The following is a 20,478-nucleotide window of genomic DNA, read 5'->3' on the forward strand; positions in this document are numbered from 1 at the left end:
TGGTTTCCAATCCCATGTGCTTTTCATAGTGTAAGTACTTAGCCAGGATTAGGGTAACTCTAGTTACAAATACACTTCATCAATACAGTCCGTAAACACAAGCCAGGTTTTACATGAGACCTCAACAAAAAAATAATGGTTTGTTTCAATGATGGAAAAAAAAACTGTGTTGAATTTATGAAGCCAGTATGTCAGTCTCCCAACATGGTGTCATACTAAGTGATTTTACGAGTATTTTCTGACCAAGTACTTCATACCCTGACTTTAGAACCTGATCCTTGTAAGAGATGGGAAAGGATAGGACAGATATCAGACATAAACAAAAATTAAAAATTTTCTCAACCTCTTTCTGAAATTGTTATAAGCAATCAGCTTGTTTGATTTCAAGTCTCCACATTCTCAATCTAAGCACATATGTATAAGCAAAATGAAAAATGCCTTATGGCATATTTTATCTCAAACAGACACTCTACCAGATGTTTAGGAATCTGCATACTGACGGATTTAAGATCTAGTCTAATATGGTGTATATAAATGTGTAGTCACATCGTATGATGACTTCTTCCCACATTTGCCATTTTTTCTCTTCCTATTCAGTGGTATATGTATTTGAAATACTCCAAGACCTAAAAGGATCCATCTAAAGTAGAGATAAATGTAAATTCAGAAGGCACAGGTAATACATGTGCTAGTACTCAAAACCACGTTTTAGATTTTATTATATGAGAATTTAAGGTCACATAATTATAATTCTGGCCAAAATATGGCATTCCATAATGTTCTGAACTGAATTTGCAGCATATTCAAATATGTGTTCATCTCTGAAAGCAACTGTAGCACTCTAATTATTCTTCCTCAGAGACTTAAAATCCCAGCAGGGAAATACCTTATACACAAAAACATTTAATTCTCTTCTTGATTTCAAATAAGTAGTATGCAGTATAAAGAAAAAAAAAAGGAAATAACTTAGATGAGACTTCTATTTATGTGAGGTGATGCTCGGTCTTCTAAAAACAGCATGTTTAAAATCAGTGTGTCCAGAAACATGCTCAGGAATAAGGTCTTAATTGGATAGCTGCATTATTTTGGGGTACCATGAATTTCCAGAAAATTAGGGACACCTATCGTCTAATTAATAAGCACAGAAATACACTCAGAAACAGATTAGAAAATAAACTGGAGCACTTAGTTGGCAAGCATCTGACTCTTAATTTCGGCTCTGGTCATGATCTCATGGGTTGCTATCAAGCCTTGAGTTGGGCTACGAGATGGGCTTGGAGCCTGCTTCAGATTGTCTCTCTCCCTTTGCCCCTCCCCAGCTTATGCTCTTTCTCAAAGGAAGGAAAGGGGAGGGGGGAGAGGAAGAAGGAAGGAATGAAGGAAATAAACTGCTTTTATATTAGCAATTAGTTTAGATTATCTAAACCTGTCTCCTGCTCCCTTCTCATTTATGTTTTTTAAAATATCACAAATAGTCAAATGCCAAATGTAGTCTTAAGAATTTTGCTCAAATTTGCCTTAAAAACTCTGGAATAATTTAAAATTGAATCAGTAACAATGATACGGATGTTCTCACTTAAAGTCTATAACTATGAGAAACTCAGTAATTAGTTCTCCTAATTAAGGGGGTAATAAGAAGTTAGAGTCATTCTAACTGTATTCTTAACTGATTGAACCCAACACAATGACTGAGAAATGAAAAAGGAGAGTTGGAGGAGAATCTTGAACATGATGAAAAACACTTGAGAATCATATATCTAAAGTGTAGTGGATAGCTCCATCTGGAAATGGCAAAAAACCAGGGTCAACTTCTACAATGACAGTGGCTTTTAACCAAGAGGTACAATAAAATCATCTGTTAAAGTTAAAAAAAAAAAGAAAATTACAGCCCTAAAGGTTTTACTTCAGCAGGGGACTTTTACTTTTTTAGTCACTCTAAAGTGACTCTGATATGCACCTCCAGTTGAGAAGCTTCCACACTAAAAGACTCTTCAGCCTGAATGTTAATTTCTCTAACCTCGTATTATTTTGCTTGGTGTATGATTGTACATAAACCTCCTTTCTACTCCACTCTCTGTACCTTTCACTAAGCTTTGATTCAGATACAGGGGTAAGTGCTTTACTTCTGAAGAAACATATCTAACAGGAAATATCAACTCTGAGTTGAGTGAGTTGGGTACCAGTTTACAAAAAACTTGTAATGGAAAGAACCCATTACTAAACAAAAACAGAGGCCAAGAGAAGACATACAGATGGCCAACAGGTACATGAAAAGATTTTCAATGTCACTAATCATCAGGGAAATGCAAATCAAAACCATATTAAATCATGACCTCACACCTTTTAGAATAGCTATTATTAAAAAGGCAGGGGCTCCTGGGTGGCTCAGTCAGTTAAGCATCTCACTTCGGCTCAGGTCCTGATCTCACGGTTTGTGAGTCTGAGACTTGCATCAGGCTCTCTGCTGTCTGCACAGAGCCTGCTTTGGATCCTCTGCCTCCCTCTTTCTCTGCCTCTCTCAAACAAACAAACAACAACAACAAAAATTGTAAAAAAACAAACCAAACCAAACCAAACCATGGGGCGCCTGTGTGGTTCAGTCAGTTGAGCACTGACTCTTGATTTCAGCTCAGGTCATAATCTCACAGTTCATGAGTTTGAGCCCTGGGTCAGTTGACACTCTTACGCAGAGCCTACTTGGGATTCTTTCTCTTCCTTTCTCTCTGCCCCTCCCCTGCTCTCATTCTCAGCCTCTCTCAAAATAAATAAACTTAAAAAAAAATAATTTAAAAAAAGGCAAGAAATAACAAGTGTTGGTGTTGTAGAAAACAAAATCACTAATTTGAAAAGATGCATGTACCCCCATGTACACTGCAGCATTATTTACAATCACCAAGACATGGAAACAACCTAATGTCCATCAATGGATGATTAAAGAAAATGTGGTATATGTATATGTAAATAAAATGGAGTATCTTTCATTCATAAAAAAGAATGAAATCTTATTATCTGCAGCTACATGGAGGGACCTTGAGGGCACTATGCTAAGTGAAATAAGTCAGAAAAATACAGGGGTGCCTGGATGGCTCAGTCAGTTGAGTGTTTGACTCTTGATCTCAGCTTAGCTCATGAACTCACGGTTTGTGGGATCGAGTCCCAAGTTGGGCTCTGCAGTGACAGTGCAGAGCCAGCATGGGATTCTCTCTCCCTGCTCCTCCCCTGCTTGTGTGTGCTCATTCTCTCTCTCTCTCTGGCTCTCAAAATAAATAAGTTAAAAAAAAGATAAATACTGTATGATTTCACTTATATGTGGAATCTAAACAAAACAAATAAACACTTAAACTCATAGATACAGAGAAAAGACTGATGGTTGCCTGAGGTAAGGGGTGAGGAGAGGGTGAAAAGGAGTTGAAATGAATAAATAAGCTATGGAGATATAATTAATGTCTGGCATGGTGACCATAGCTAGTAATACTGTACTGCAGGGGTGCCTGGGTGGCTCAGTCAGTTAAGCCTCTGATTTCGGTTCAGGTCTTGATCTCACAATTCATGGGTTTGAGCCCTGCATCTGGCTCTGTGCTGATAGCTCAGAGCCTGGAGCCTGCTTTAGATTATGTGTCTCCCTCTCTCTCTCAAAAATAAACACACAAAAAAATTAATAAAATAATACTGTATTGCATATGTAAAAGTAGTTAGTAGCATATATCTTGAAAGTTCTCATTGCAAGAAAAAATTTTGTAAATATATGTAGTTATGGATGTTAACTAGACTTACTGTGGTGATCATTTTGCATCATATACAAATACTGAATATGTCATACACCTGAAACTAATAATGTTACATCATTTATAGCTTAAACTAAAAAGACCAAGAAAAAATTTAATGACCAGGTCTGGCTCATCTAAACACAATCTAGTATTGGCTACTATGGCTAAAATCCAATAGTCTAAAATTTAAAAATACTCCATTAGTGTATTTTTCAGGCACAGTCAAATTATACTCTCCCAATGGACAACATTTCAGGTTAAAAACTGACCTCTACCAAAAATCTAGGAACTGCCTTTTTATTTCCTGCAGCTAGTGACAAGTCTACAAAAATAAGTATCTTAATCCTTATTCTTCTCCTGCCTGTTCAGACTACCTATAGTTCTAATTCCTTCAAAAGGCTGAAATCTGCACTTCTTATGGATTAAAAGAAGGAAAAAAACTTTCTAAACTAAAGCAATGTTACATTCATTTCAATCCTGAAAAAATGGTTCAGAAGGCCTGAGTATATATTAAAACAAAACAAAACAAAAACACAACTCTGATTTTAATGGGAAACAGCTAAGAGCCATGGTTCTACAACCTGAGATCAGCCCTGTACCAAAAGGAGTTCAACAAATGCTTCTAAACTAATCAAACAGTGTAACTCCAAACCTCAATGGCTCCAAATGCTCTTAATCAATCTCTCCTCAAGCCTTCCTCGAAATCAGGAGTTAGAATACAAGCGATCATCAACTCATTCCTTTCTAAAACCACCAGGGAGTTAATTCTTTAAAGTCACTAAAGATATCCTTGCATCTTAATTTCACAATGACCTTGCACCTCATACCTAGTAACAGTATCAGCAATAGTTAACATTTATTGAGTAGTAGTTACTCAACGTTAGGCACTGTGCTGATTGCTTTTGTGCTTTATCTGATCTAATCTTCACAATAAGATCAGTACTATTATTCACTTCTATATTACAGAGGAGAAAAGCTTGGAAAAGTTAAATATTTTAAATACCTCTACTGCTCTCAAAGTCCCAAACCCTTAGGTATTCCTTCCAATTTGCTCCTCACTATTAAGAGGGGGGAAGGTGCTCTACGACAGATCTCAAACTTTAGTATCATAGTCAAAGAAAGAGCTAATGTTGAAATACAAATTGCTGGGCCTCAACCCCAGGGTTTTTGATTTGGGAGATTGGAATGGGCTCTGATATTTGCATTTCTAACAAGTTGCCGGCTGCGCTGCAGCTGCTGGTACAGGGGACTACTGCTTTAGAAAGTAAAAGGAAGCAATCCCCTCTCACCTAAGCTGTCACTTTCTCATGTGAAAACACTTCTCTACAGAGTACTTCTAACAAGAGAGACACTTAGGATTTAAAAAAACCTCCAAGGTCTGAAAGCTGAAATATTTCTTTTTTCCCCCCACTTCACAAAGGTTCTAATATCACCAATGACATTAAGGCAGTGGATATCCAGAAAAAGGAAAATTAAGAACAGAATGATTGTAAATTCTGCTCAAGAGCCTCTTACCATCCACATTTTACTTCTTCTGCCTAAAAGTATTTCCTTTGGGTATCCTAGGGCAAGAGAAACGCCAAAAGAAAAAGGAGGTGGACTGTTTTATAATACTAAAAAATCGAGGACAGCTTCTAAAAATGTAATAGAATTTTGCCCTATAAACAGAAAATCTCTAAATGCTATAAATTTCTTCTCTTTTTTGTCATACTATCCTCCATCTCAAAAGAGCTATTCCCCTTACCCAAGACTAACCCAAAGTCTATCCTTTCTTAGGGAGCTTCAACATTGATTATGTCAATGTCATCTAGGATGAATGACTTCAGGCATAGGATTTGTTAAAAATGTCTCCTCAGCCAGCCAGGGAAGCTTCTTACTTGGGTGGGTGCTGTCAACCATGACTAAACTGTACCAAGAGAAATATATTTTAAAACATTAATATGGCCTGGCACCTTCCTGATGTTAATCCTTCCAGGCCCATCCCAATGGCACAACTGGGAAATTAACTGAAGAGAAAAGCAATCTTCCCTTTGCTCTCTACTTTCAATGCTCCTCTTCTACAGCTTTGCCATGCACAGCCTCATTCTATACATATACACAGAGATAGAACATGCGCGCACACACACAAATAACTCTCGGCAGGAACCAAAAATCAAAGCCTAACCCCACGGTTTTGAAGTGAGCAAGTCCAATTTCCTTCTTTGTAGCCCTTGACACATGCTGGCTGGGAGCCGTCTGGATTTTTTTCTGCCTTGTTCCTGCACCAGAAGGCTCTGCACTGCAGGTCAGGGGATGATAAGGAAATGAACAGTGTAATTTCCAAGGCCTCTGAACACGGCCCTGTCAGCAGCTCTGGAGGCGGGTTACTCAAGCATGGCTTGAAGAGTGAAAACCACAGAGAGGAGGGCTCAGACAGCCAGCAGTGGCAGGATCTCAGCTGTGTATGTTACTGCCACCTCCAGCCTGAAAGCCCAAGCCCTGCTGCCTCCCTGGATGAGCTCTGCTGGTAAAAGCTCTTATACCCAAATGGCAAAAATACAAGTTCACACTAGGGGAGGAAGATTAAGAACTAGGACTTAGATTTTCCATGCACTCTTGTGTAGAAACAAAAAGCATTTAGTGCTCTTCCAGCATACACAAGATCGCGCGTGCTGGCAAACCCACAATAACATCTATCCAAAAAACCCAATCCCACATCAGGGATATGGCCAGAAAGGAAACTCAATTTATATGAAATAATGAAATTCAACAGGCTACCTCAAGATGTTTTGAAGCCAATTTTTGGTCTCCCCCCCTCTCCAACCCCTACTATAAACACCAGGGGCTTTAGAACACATCACCAGCATGAAAATTCCCCAACCTAGGCTTGGAACTTCTGAGCACGGTGCTCAAAATCTTAGCCAATATGTTTATCTATTTATACTGGGCTTCCTATACAGGTGGAATGTTATTGTATTTCAGCCCATTAATGCCTAGGGCATACTGAGACATATTTTAACTTCAATCATGTTTTTTTTTCTTTTTCTAACATTTACGGAATGCTTCCTACGAATTCAGTATTTATTTCAGGGCTTCCTACTGAATGCTAATCACTGTTCAAAGTGTTTTATATGAATTAAGTAGTTTAATCTCACAACAACCCTATGAACTATTGTTTTCCTCATTTTGCAGAAGAAAAAAATGGAGGTAGAACAGTTAAGTAACTTGATTAAGAACACTCAGTTAATAAGTGGCAGAGCTGGGATACACACCAGGTAGTCTGGTCCAGAGTTTATGTGAAATTTAAATTTAGAAAGAAGGCTGGTGTTTTAACTCAAAAGTGGTGTCCAATACCCCCCTTATAAAGAAAATTCACAATGGTTCTCAAATGTTTAAGTATGTAACAATTATCTGGAGAGACCCTAAAACTTACTTAGCAGAACTGGGGTTGGGTCCACAAATCTGCATTTTTGACACTCAGGTGATGTGATACACATGGTTTTATGGGCCATATATTTAGGAACTCTACTGTAGATGGTAAACTGTAAGGTTCAAAGAGCAGGAATCTTCTGTTTATTCACTATATGGACCAAGCACAATACCTGGAATCTAAAATACACTCAAAGTGTCAACTATTCTTCAATTAAAAATCTTTCAAATAAATAAAAATAAAATGCACTCGATTAATGTACCAAATGAATAATGGTATCCAACAGTATATCACGTCTTTTCAAAACAGTTAATATCTACAATACATTTAAGGTCTCCCTATTAGTGATAGGTCCAAGAAGCACCAGGTTTTTTTTCTTTCTCACAATTGCAAATAATGAGGGAGCTGGCAATGCCTCAATGATTACAATGGAAATTTGAATGCAATATTCCAGAACATAACACACACACACACACACACACACACACACAACCAAGCTCAAAGTAGCAGCTTAAAAGTAACTTTCCCTCTTTATATAGAATAGGATAGGTTCAACACCAGCTGAAATAGTTCTCTGCAAACATCATTATCATACCAAAGAAACTCACACTCAAGGATCCTTTGTTTACTGAGCCTCTACAATGTTAAAATCAGTAGGAAAAACAATGAAAACAATTTCAAGAGTATCTGGAAATTTACACCCAATGTTTCTAAGGTAGTCTTTAGAGTGGGCAAACAGAGAAGCCCTCCTGACAGTTGAAAACTTTTAACAAACCCCTGAGTAACAATATGCTATAAGAACCTGGGCACCAAAAACCTGGTCTCTAGGCCTGGCTTTGTCACTGACTACCTGTGAGAGCCTAGGCATGTCATATGACCTCCCTGGTCTTAGGTTCTTCCATAAAATGAGGAGACTGGACAAGATAATTTCCCTGTGGGCCCTCCTTGAATTACAACACCCAGATGGAAAACAGAGCTACTGAAGAAAAAATAAATTAAGCTCAGGCTTTGTTGCATCTCTGTCCCACATAAATATCAACTTGTTTTTAATTTTTTCCATGAAGAAAAATGCTGGAGGGCATTTGGCTTCAGGAGGAAAGGCTGACTGCTATGCCATCAATAGCTGAGATTGAACAGCTAGTTGAAGGAGGAAGGCGTTAAGAGAGAAAGCCTTGGATCAGAAGGAATAAAAGAGACCTGACCTTGGTTGGGCAATGAGAGATTGCAACAGGAGAGAACTGAGCTGGAAGGCATAAACTAGGGCAGGAAAAACAAAACCAAGGGCAAAGGAAGATGCTCTTAGAACACAGGATGCGATAGCAAGCATGATCAGAGGGGGAAAGAGCAAAGAGCACACACTTAATGGTTTTTTGGGTTTTTTGTATCCTAAACTAATGGGGGTGGGGAGAGAGTGGTAATACATGTAACTTTCTGAGAGTAGCAGAAGCTGAGACCCCAAACAAGGGGAAAGCACAGCGCAGACTGTTCCTACCTTGCAAGATCAAAAACAGCAGCCAAAGAGCCCAGGGGAGCTTCTGGTTGCAAACCTATAGATCCCTTAGCCATTAGAGCCTACTGGTTACTTCATATGATTTGAAAAAAATAAGGAGTCTCACCTTAAATTCCTGGTTTAAGCCCAGACTCTTTCACAAGAGTCTGTACTGCAGGACAGACTCAGCACAGATACATCACTGCCTTCTGTGGTTTATAAATTCTTTTCTTCTTGCCTGTCAGACTGGCAATGCAAGCACTAAGCTCTAAGCTTGGAACATTCAGGCAGGCACACTTCCTCCTCCCTACCTCCCCTTCCATCCCTAACTTAACAATCTATCAATCAAACCAAAGGCAAGGGAACAGGCAAGAGCTGAAAGGCTCTTGTTTATTCCTCAACATTCCCTCCCCCATCTCTTCAGCTGGCAGGAAGTAGGAGCAGCAGTATTCAATAACAATTTAGGGCAGCAGCAGTCGCTAAGAGCCATTTCTGGTCTCTCCTAGAACTCTGGGAAACATCACAGAAAGCCCTGCCAGAGAAAGGTGTGGTGGAGCTGAAGTGGGATGCCATGAAGGGAAATCCACATCCTTGGCTGACAGGTAATTCCCTCAGCCATAGCCTGAAATACCTACCTAGATGAGAAAGAAGGTCCTGAGGCAGATAATTTGAATACTCAAAGCTCCCTCATTAGCCAATGGGAGACATGTGACAATTCTATCCTATACCACAAACTCTATTTGTCTTCTGACACCAGTCAAGACACTTCCCAAATTTTATGAGTTTTCTTTCTTCATGATAGTTCCCAGTTCAGAGTATATAATTCCTAGATTATGTCAAAACATCTGTTTTGCTGTTTTAGTTCTGTTGGTTGTCCCCACATAGAAGGAACATTCCAAACCAATGAAGCCATAGGCAAGCCCGTATCTCAGACAGAAAATCTTAAAAGAAGTTTTCACAGATTCAACTTACAAGCTATAGGAGTAATCATCAATGAGCCCCTATTATGCCCTAAACCCTGGAGTCCTTGTTTCTCAAAAGCTTTTCTGCTTTAAGACTCCTAGCCTTCTTTCCCCTTCAGTCTTTCCCTCCTCCCATTCCAGAAACACTCTCTCTCTGCACAGTGTTTTTATCTCCTAGCAACTTCCAAACATTTATTTAAATAATTATTTCAACAATCAAAAGGCTTTGGAAAGGCACCCCCCAGAACCAAACTGTTCAGAAGGGTTGAAGAACAGGGAAAGGAATTGAGAAACCAGGGTTTGGCTTACAGTAACATCAAACTGCACAGCAACTTTCTGCTTCTAAAAGTACTTCCCAGCAATTTTATCTTTCTTCCAAAAACCGAACTGCAGTCTCTCTCCCTTTTCTCTCTCATTCCATTGCCCCATTTTCAGTCTCCTTGGGAGACAAGCCTTATATAGCACTGTTATACTATTAAAGGGCAAACCTCTCCGGCACCAAGGTGTTTTCTTAGCTGAATACATTGCATCTTTCAGCCCAATTATAATGTGAAGGGCAGCCACCCAACCGGTCCCTGGACATCTAAGAGAAAATAAGTTCCATTTGCTACTCTGTTGGAGACTACCATGGACATTTAGACTTAAAACTAACATGAAGCTCAGCATCATTAATCCTTTTACCTGTAGAGGACTACTGGGCCTACATGATTGTGACATGACTCAAAAGTTCTGAACCGAAAGGAAAATGAAGACCATTCTCAGAAGTGGCCACTTTTCAGCACAGGAAGAGCAATGATTATGAACATGGATATATGGCAAGAGTTTACTGCAGCCAGATGTAGGGAACAGTCTAATGGGCCTGGAACAGAAGCAAGAACTCCTGGTACTCCTAGGCCTCTTTAAAACAGTATTATCCATCTGCCCCCCAGAGAAAATGGTAAATCACAGCCCGCACAGGACGAGCCATGCCAGTAGCCAGCTGGAACTTGACGCTTCTGAGGTGGACTATAGCATCTGTCACCTAAAAACAGTCAGCTTCTCTGGCAGCTGCCTCTGGTGAAATGGAATGAACCATTGTGTTATTAGTGGAAGAAAATTCACAGCCCTGTTACTAGGGAAGCCCAGATGTTGCTAAGAGCTACAGATGTGCCAGAGGCAAAGACCAAAATACCTAAGGCAAAGAAAGCAAAAGCTACCACTGGAATCCAGGCACTGAGAGGACACCACCACACATACATATCCAGCCTCTATTTATTAACACTTACATATGGAAATAGGTATTCCCTGTTGCAGCTGATGTAATTACAGAGAAACCAATTTATGCCGCATCTGCTGGGATCAGCTGAAAGCACAGGGTGAGCAAACACAAAGCAGAAAAATCAAGAGCCAGTGAAGAGTTCATCACCAAGCCAGCCGCTTTGCAGGAAATTGTAAGCTGCTGAAGTTTAAAGCAGCCTGAGCTGACCCCAGACTCACACCTACTCTGCTCCAGCCCCGCAAGCTCTATTTCCTGAGACATGAACTAAGATCATCTTCCCAGAGGAGGAAAGCCCCTCCTGGGGCTGTAAGCACCTGTCCTTCCAACTCAAGCAGAAGGTAAGGTATCATTACACTGTTTGGCAGCTATTAAACCACCTGGACACTTTGATTACCAATAGTTGAGGGAGATTCTTGGCCAAGAACCATACTCTTAGTGGCCAAAGAATCTCTTTCAAGGCCAAAAATGCATAGCCACAACACCAACTCATAAGGCCTGATTAAGTACCTCTTAGTACAGTCAGTACTTCCTGCTCCCTTATTTACCTTCCGCTTTGCTCTTTGGTAGACACCAATAGAACACCTGATAGATATCATGCCATGAAACTTATTTAACCTTTTTTCTTCCAAAAACCCAGCAGCACCATCTATCCCATTAAGAACAGCTCTCCACTGAAAGCCTATCATCAGCTTAGTAAGTTCATCAATAATTCTAAAGATGAAATACCAGTCAAGATGAGAAAACCACATACAGGCTGATGCTGGTCTCCAGCAACAAGTGTCTGAGGGTGATGGGACTAGGACAAGGTGGGAGTTTCTCCACTTGACTTAGAAGTCATACCAAGTAGCTGCCCCCAGCAATAGATATTCTCCAAAATGCCCAGGCCCGCTGTTAATGAATCTGTAGAGAATCCCCTAATTTGGAACAAAACCACATTATCATTACCAGCTGCTCTGACCTTGTAATTGGTCATTACCCACAAACTAATGAGCCTCCCACAGAGTGCACAAAGCATTTGGTGGTTAGTCCAGGGCAGTTCTGACTGGCAGTAGGCAGCCAGATCTGGCCACCTCTTACCTTTTCAGACTTGACTTTCTTTAGCGGGCGACACTCATTCTCCCCTTCCTCTGGCTCCGGTTTAGCTCCCAAAGGATTGAGCGCTGCCCCAGGCTCAATAGCTATACTCCCAAGTGGCTCCACAGCTCCTGTATCCACCCCTGCACTTCCATCATACTGACCACCCCGTCCTCCCAAGGGAACTGGCTGGAGGACCCCAGGATCCTTTTCTGAACAAGTCCCCACTCCTTCGCTTCTCTCCTTCTTGCTCTTAGATGAGCTGTTCTCCTTCTCCTTTTTGGAGCCGGCTACACTGCGGGATGCCTTAGCCGCCTTCTCTGAGCCCTTGGGAGCAATAGCAGCAACCAGGCTTCCTGCATTGGCACCATCTCCTGAGCGTCCCTGCACCTCTTTCTTGCTAGCTGCCCCCTCACTTGGAGTGAACAGGGAAGTCCCTGGAGTGGGCTTGCTAGTGTCTTTGCCACTCTTATTCCTTTTGGATTTTGATTTGCCTTCCTTCCCTTGAGGACCTGGCACTGGGGTCACAAACTTGATGTTGTCTGGCAGTGTGGCCACAGCATTGGGAGCCGGTATCCCCACCTCCTTTGAGCCTGACATTTCCAGTTTCTGCTGGTCCTTTTCCAGATCGGCGTCCAGGTCAATGATGAGATTCCCTACTCCAATGTCCCATTCATCCCCACTGTCGTATGTCTCAACCGGGTTTGCATCCACTCCTTTCCCTCCGGAGGCTCCACTGCTCAAGGACATCTTAGAGTCAACGTCCCACCTCAAGATTCAAGGCTCTTCCTTGCCCCCAGCTTTCCTATTTTCAGCTTCAGCTATGTTCTCAGACCTGCCACATTGGTCAGTACATGCCCAGTGGACAACATCATTGCTGGAAAAAGAAAATTTAAAGAGCTGTTAAAGGAAACAATACAGGCAAGGAGACAGCCTGAAATAAACTCCCACACAAAACAGACTGTTCCTAGGGGGCTATCACATCACAATGGACAAGACAAACAGGTTCAATTGTATTTCTAACCAAGTCACATTGGACCAGGGGAAAAGTTAATTCCCGCTCCATCTCCCTAGGGGAGAGTACAATATTTCCAATTGCCCAGAGATTCCATGTTAAGTCTTAACTAGGAAACCTCTAGAGTTAGTTTCCCATTCCCCAGAGACTTCTTTCTACCACCACTGCCAGCTGGCAATCCTCCCTCAATCAGTACAGGCCCTGGCACATAACAGATTCAAACTCTAGCACAACTTTACTCACACCCCCTTGGTCTTTGCTTCTTCTTGAATTATCAGAGACTCAGAACATGGACTTGCAAAGGCTGAATAAGCCCTCTATTAACAGGACCTGTCCTTACTAAACATAATATGGATTCCTTGTCATTTGACTTTTGGGGGGAAAACGTCTTATTATGATTAGGAGTGAAAGAAAAAAGCAAGCAGAACTAGGAAAAATACATTAGGATAGAAGACAAATATTGCAACTAGAGGAGACAATCCTCAGAGAGATGACTCAATCAACCCGCTTAATTTCAGTTAAATAAGCCTTATGGAACTCGAAATAGCATAATTCAGTGTGGCCTTTCCCACTTTTCACTAAAATGTCTATGAAGACACACACGAAAAAATTTTACCCTGACTCAACACTACTAAAACCCCTAACAGCAGAACGTGAAGTAACTCTTCACATTTTTATATAAGACTGGTGGCACTGTATTGATAAATACCAAAGGCTTACCACATGAAACAGGGATTGGCTAAAAAAAAAGGCGGGGAGGGAGAAGTCAATTTATAACTCTCCACTCTCCTGACTCATGAGACCTGGAAAGTGCACCAGCTAGAAAATCTAGAAGCCAACAGATACCATCCAGGTATTACTATGACAAAGAGTAAGAGTTCTGTTCTTGAAGGCAAAGCAAAATCCAACGGATAGCTTTCTACATCCATTTACAGAAGAAAGCTCCTAAGATGACAAAGAGCAAACCAGTGGTGGCACAATGAATCCTACAATGTGGATTTCCAACAGGTAAATGCTACAGATATGATAGAGAGACAAGACAAATTGTACTTTTTAACCTACTCTCTCAAGACAGTATCAAAGAACCAGGGTGCAGTTACAAGAGAAGACGTCATCCCAGGAAAGCAGAGCTGTACCAAGTAAATGCCTCCTAGCAACTCGGGTTGAAAAGAGAAAGGTATGCACATTAATCTGTCATTTAGCTGTAGATCTGAGAAGAAAATACATCCTTTACCCAAGTAGAGAGAGAGTTTAGTACCAACAGGAACAACCATTGCTGGCATCAAGTCTACACAGATCTTACTTCATAACAGGAAGAGCAAAATGAGGGTGGGAGTGGGTGGTGGGGTGGGGGAAGGCATGATGTAGGAACTATGAAAACATGACACCCACAAGGTAAAGGAAACATAATCCCTGAAGAGTAAGAAAAATGGTACCTCTAAAAACGTCTAGAATTCTAAATTTTTGTTAAAATGTTTGGAATTCTCAATACTATCTAAGAAATCTTGGCCTACAGTAAATACTAGTGTAGCACATCTTTGTTCATTCATTCAAAAAACTTGTATTTATTACCTTCTCTGTGCTAGTCTCTAAACTAGGTACTGGGGATACAACAGTGAATAAGTGAATAAGGCAGTGGAACATGGTACTGAAAATAATTCTATTATGAGGGGCAGCAAGGATTTCTAGAAAAGGGAATACCAACTGAATCTGCACTATAGTGGATTATTAAAGCATAGTTCTTTCCAGCATCATAATTTATTACCTCTGCAATCTTTGCAATTGTGGCTAGGCTTAGAGCATAACACATTCACATTTACTTATGGCTTACCCACTTTCCTCCAGAGCTCTACTATCATCAGTCTGTAATTCAGACATTAAAACAACCCCATGTTTGTTTAACCCTAGAAAAACAAAACTTTCAGAAGACTTTCCTTTTAAAAAAACACAAAACACAACCTTCTTCTAGAAAACAGGACTGTGATGAAAGAGAGACTCTAGGTAAAAGAATATAAAGTACATAAAAATGATAGTTCTCAGAGAGCTTGACAGTTCTCACTTTACTATACTGGCTGAGCTATCATATGGAGCAAGATAAATGAAGTATGTCAGTAAGGAAGAGATAGCATTAAGAAGAAAACAGGCAGAAATAAAAGGATATGAACTTAGACAAAAGGATACGACATTTTTTAAAAAAGAAAGATGCAAAAAACAAAAAATGAACTTCCTATTAAAATTCATACAGAAATCAAAAAAGCACAGACCTGAAACTGGGAAATGATTCAGTAAACTACAAGAAAACCTGAGATATTTTTCTAGAACACAAAGGAAAAGGCAGCAAAAAGAAAATGAGAAAAATTGAGAGAGATATACCATTTAATAACACTGAAAAGAAAACTGAGGAGATTAAAACTGGGAGGAAAACCACCCATCAAGACATAATAAATGAATAGTGTTTTGAGCTGAAAAAGATCCTGCATGCAGATTGAAAAGGTTTACTACTTTCTCAGCAAAATCAATTTAAAAAGCCAAACTTGGACACATTCTGGCCAAATTCTCCCAATTATAAAGAACAAAAATTGGGCAAAATTCAGACTGCTCTGCAATATTAAACGTTATAAAAGAATGAAAAAATCTACAGAATTTTGAAGAATAAAGGTTGTTTGTTGGTCAAGTCTTACATGGAGTCAAGGTGTTTGTCATGTATAAATGTAATAGATTTTCAATCATGTAAGAACACATGCACATGTATATCTATCTTGTTAAAAAAAAAAAAAACTATCTAAAGCCCTAAAGTCAGTTCAGTAGCATAAATGTGAATAATTCTTGGAAACACAAATACCAATTAAATTTTGTAATCTGAAGAGTAAACTTGATATTACAGATACTAAAAATTATTCCTGAGAAATATGAGGTAAAATCAATGCCTATAATAACGCAGAACCTAAAGTTCAGCCTTAACACTAGTAAGGGAAGACACTTCCTCAAATTCCTCTTGCCCCAATTCCGTATGTCCTGGCAAACTGTTTTGTTTTTTCTAGTAAGCAAGATATATTGCAATTTTTTTTTTTAATGTGCTTCTTCTCAAAAAAGAGCTGGAGATGAAAATTTGAACATCTGGTGGCCTGTGCTCATTTCCAGGTTCTATATCTTAAGTGATATTCATTAAATAGAAGGGTGTCCAGAAGAGTATAATGAAAGACCAAGAAACCATTTTTTGTAAGAGCAAAGTCTTATAAATTGGTATTCCTTAGTCTGGAAAGGAGAAAACGAGCGAGACAAGTTGGTAAGCTTCAAACTTACGATGGTTGCAATGCAGAAGAGAGAAACTTATCCTCTGATGCTGACAGTAGAAACAGGACCAGTGAGTAGAAGTTACAGAATGACAGATGTTTAACTGAGGAAGAAATTCAATAACCTGAGATTTCCAACACTGGCCCACAATGCCATAATGAAGCCGTATCTTTATCTCTGAAAGTACTGAGCAGAAAAAGCTTAATCCTCTGTCAACGAAATTACATAAAGAATTCCTCTATGTGTAGTAGAAAGTAGTCTGGACATGCCTAGAGCCTTTTTCAAATCTACAGTTCTATTAATATATCTATCAAAAAGTGCTTTCCCTACTACAAAATTACCCAGAATTTCTGAATAAAGAGGATGCAAACAAAACATACCCTAAGGACTGATTTTAGTAGTTTTAATGTTGTTTGGAGAGCCACTGTCCTATTTTTGAGAGTGTTGAGTTTTCATAAGTACTACTTTTACTCAGGTGACTTTTCAGAAAATCCAGTTTTCCAAACCCAGCAGGCTTCACAGTAACTTTGGTGGTACCTTTCCAAAGATACACTGTAAAATTGCCAAGGATTCTTTAATCAGCCTGGCTGCAACAGCCAAACCACTTCCCATCTGCTCCCTACAGCATCCCTGGCTTTAGACTGCTAATAATCAATTCTCTGACAGGTCACTGAAGAGATGTTTAACCCCAGGAGGCAGGGCAACTAACATGCTTGCTGGAAATGAAAAGCACTGACCTCTTGCTTCCATGGCAGTTAAAGTGAAGAATCAGGAGAACCAATACCTTACAGAGACCACAAGGCACTTTGAACTTGCAAGAGCTTCTGCACATATTTTCCTCTCTCTCTTCTCCTTCTGCCTAATTGTACTCCACTTCCTTATTTAGGACCACAGTTCACCAGACTCTGGAACTACTTGACAGTACCATTTATTCTTTGTTCCTGCACCTGATCACCAACAACTCCTCTCTGTGCGAATATAGCTAAGGGACCAAGATAGGCCAGGACAATCACTCCCATATCCTGTACCTATAACAACAGAAATTCAAATCCCACTTTCCTCTCTGGAATCCAATTCCTCTCTCAGACTCCCAGCCCACAGACTGGTTTGTAATCACATATTTCGGGTCATTAATTACTTTTTATTTATTTTTCAGAGAGACAGCGAGAGAGACAAGGGGAGGAAGACAGGGAATCTAAAGCGGGCTCTGTGCTGTCAGTGCAAAGCCTGATGTGGGGCTCAAACCCACGAACAGTGAGATCATGACCTGAGCTGAAGCTGGACGCTCAACTGACTGAGCCATCCAGGCGCCACTGTTAATTACTTTTGAAATACACATGCCACGGATCACACCACTCTCCTACCTCAGGAATGAACAAGGCCTCTCTTCAAGATGGCTAAGAATGAAAAGGAGTCTTCATGTGAGGTCTGTGTCCCTGCCCAGAGGACATAAGCAGCAAGTGACCCTAATGATGTCCAAACATAATAAGGACAATACTTCTCTTTCCACCCACAGAGAGCTCTGTATCCACCCTGGAGGACTATATGAAGACAGCATCTCTTTAACTGCCAACTACCCACAGATAATCTGGTTTAAGTAGCAAATCGTCCAATGATGTTCCACTGTAAATTTATCTGTCCTCTCCTCTTCTTATGGGTTTTAGATCAATCTTCTTATAGTCTTCGGCCTAAGTGACAGTTGTATATGAGTATATATAATCTGCTTGGGACCACAGAAGTCATACACATTTAAATGTGAGGGTGACCTGACTAGGTAGTTCCCTCCAAAAGCTGTCAGGACAAAGGGAAAACAAAAACAAAACGCTACATTCAATTTTACGAAGAGAGCATGATGTAGAAAAAAGAGCTCTGAATTTAGAATCAAGATATGATTTCTGGGTCACCTGGCTCAGTCAGAAGAGCATGAAACTCTTGATCTCCAGGTTGTGAGTTCAAGCCCCAGGTTGGGGGTAGAGATTACTAAAAAATAAATAAAAAAAAGAGAGATGTGATTTCTAGACTCAAATTTCCAATGATCCTAGCCAAGTTGCTTCATTAAATAATAATTTTTTTCATTTATAAAATGGAGGAAGTATCCATCATGGTTCTAAGCATATTATGAGCATACAAATTTGAAAAATATAAGACAACTCATATTTAAAAAAAAAAAAAACTCAAAAGTATAAAATGACCCACATACTCTTTTTTGTTTAGAAGAATTTTTCACAAGTTTATTTTGAGAGAGAGAAAGAGAGATTGAGCACATACACACACACAGGGAAGGGACAGAGAGAGAAGGAGAGAGAATCCCAAGCAGGCTCCACACTGTCAGTGCAGAGCCTGACACGGGGCTCAAACCCACAAACTGCAAGATCATGAACTAAGCCAAAATCAAGAGTCGGATGCTCAAATGACTAAGCCACCCAGGTGCTCCCACCCACATATTCTTATATGGTTCCAGGAACTTAAAGAGGACTGTTTTATAATTATACCTTGTACAGAGTATCAGGTATTTTTACAAATTAAATTGCAGGTAGCACTGATCTCAATCTAAGTTCTGTGAAAGAAAATGGCAATCCTTTTTTCTTCCATGAACTCAGCAGTCCCAACTTTTTTTAGGATACTCCTACCTTCAGGTGTAGTTCAAAACCCTACACTATAGTGACAGACAGACTCACTCTATCTTCCTTAAAAAATCCCTCAAGGCCTGGGGCACCTGGGTGGCTCAGTCGGTTGAGCATTTGACTTCAGCTCAGGTCATGATCTCACGGTTCGTGGGTTCAAGCCCCGCATGGGGCTCTGTGCTGAACACTTGCTCAGAGCCTGGAGCCTCCTTCAGATTCTGTGCCTTGTTCTCTCTCTGTCCACCCCCACCCCCCCGACCCCCGGCTCATGCTCTGTCTCACTTTGTCTCTCAAAAATCAGTAAATGTAAAATTAAAAAAAATTTTTTTTTAATCCCTCAGGGCCAAGGTACCCATCTTAAAGCTCAGTTTTAACATCCGGGCTATCTCTTTTACCACCTGTTCCAATCCACTAGGTTGTTGACCCCACTGATAGGACAGGACTTCAAATCTAGATTGTGTGAGATTCATGGGTTTGATGCCCCAGGGAAGAGTCAATAAGCCAATGGGATACAAAAATGCTGCTAGAAGAAAACCATATTATACCATCTTCCCTGAATTCCACACGCTACCCTGAAATCACTTTGGGCTTAGCCAGCCTCAGATGAGGCTAATACAACATGTAAACCATCCTCAGTGACTCTGAGCTTACCCAGCTGGAAGAAGAGGCATCTCCCTCTCCACCTGCTACACTTCATAGGCACTCACTAATCAACTGAATTTCCACCTAGGGCTCTAACGAGAAACAATCAACTTTCCTTTGGGTCTCTTCCTTAATTTATTACATTAATTACTGTAACAAAGGAACTGTGTCATCTCCTCAAGTACCGTAGCTCTCAGCTTATATCTCCAATGGGGGATCAGATAAAGAACAGACTAACAGTGCCAATTTGAGAAGATGGATCCAATTCAACAGGGCTCATCTGACCATGTGTCACCTAAGGACAGAAGAGTAAAAGGTATGGCGTCTCAGTCCCTGAGTGTTTTTATGCTGCATCTCATGAATGGTTTTATGGTCCTCACAGGCTGCTATTCTCAGACAAAGATTATGAGGCTTGACCTGTTTTATCTCACATAAGCAAATGACACTTCCACCAAGACACAGCTATTCAACAGGGCTCAGGCTTAGAGCCTTGGTGTTTGTTGATACTGCTCTGTGCTAGCATACATCTTATAATAGGCTAAACTGTATACTGAACATGTAAATAATTCCATCACAACACTACAGGGATTCATTTAGTGGACCCAGTCCACAGAGAAAACCCTTACCAAGTGCTACGTGTAAGTAGACCAAGAAGCAAAGACCATTTAAAAAATAAAGCCCGACCATTCCCCTAATAATTGGAGGACTATATAGCCCTTTATAATTTAGTTCTAATCGCCAGAAATAAACTTTCTGTGCTAAAGAGAAAGAGGTCAAATTCTCAGGGGAAAAAGTGAATAATGGAGATAGCTAGGAATCAGATCTAAGAAATCAGCCCTCCACACAGAACCGCTGTGTGAAAAGTTTTCTGTATCCCAATCATCTCATCTCTAAAATAGGTCATAATATGGGATGAGTTCATAGGCATGAGGGAAAGGAAATAA

The 20,478-nt window shown here is 40.2% G+C and overlaps 1 protein-coding gene across 1 annotated transcript in view; it reads right to left on the reverse strand.

Moving 5' to 3' along the window:
* Window positions 1-20,478, reverse strand: part of ZNF609 (zinc finger protein 609) — a 211,479-nt gene that overhangs the window by 172,356 nt on the left and 18,645 nt on the right. Inside the window, exon 2 of the mRNA XM_043555183.1 lies at window positions 11,963-12,836. Within this exon, the coding sequence (XP_043411118.1) occupies window positions 11,963-12,709 (747 nt within the window). The 5' untranslated portion in view covers window positions 12,710-12,836. The remainder of the gene's footprint in view (window positions 1-11,962; window positions 12,837-20,478) is intronic.

This window comes from Prionailurus bengalensis, chromosome B3, assembly GCF_016509475.1.
Source record: "Prionailurus bengalensis isolate Pbe53 chromosome B3, Fcat_Pben_1.1_paternal_pri, whole genome shotgun sequence".
Classification (NCBI taxonomy): domain Eukaryota; kingdom Metazoa; phylum Chordata; class Mammalia; order Carnivora; family Felidae; genus Prionailurus; species Prionailurus bengalensis.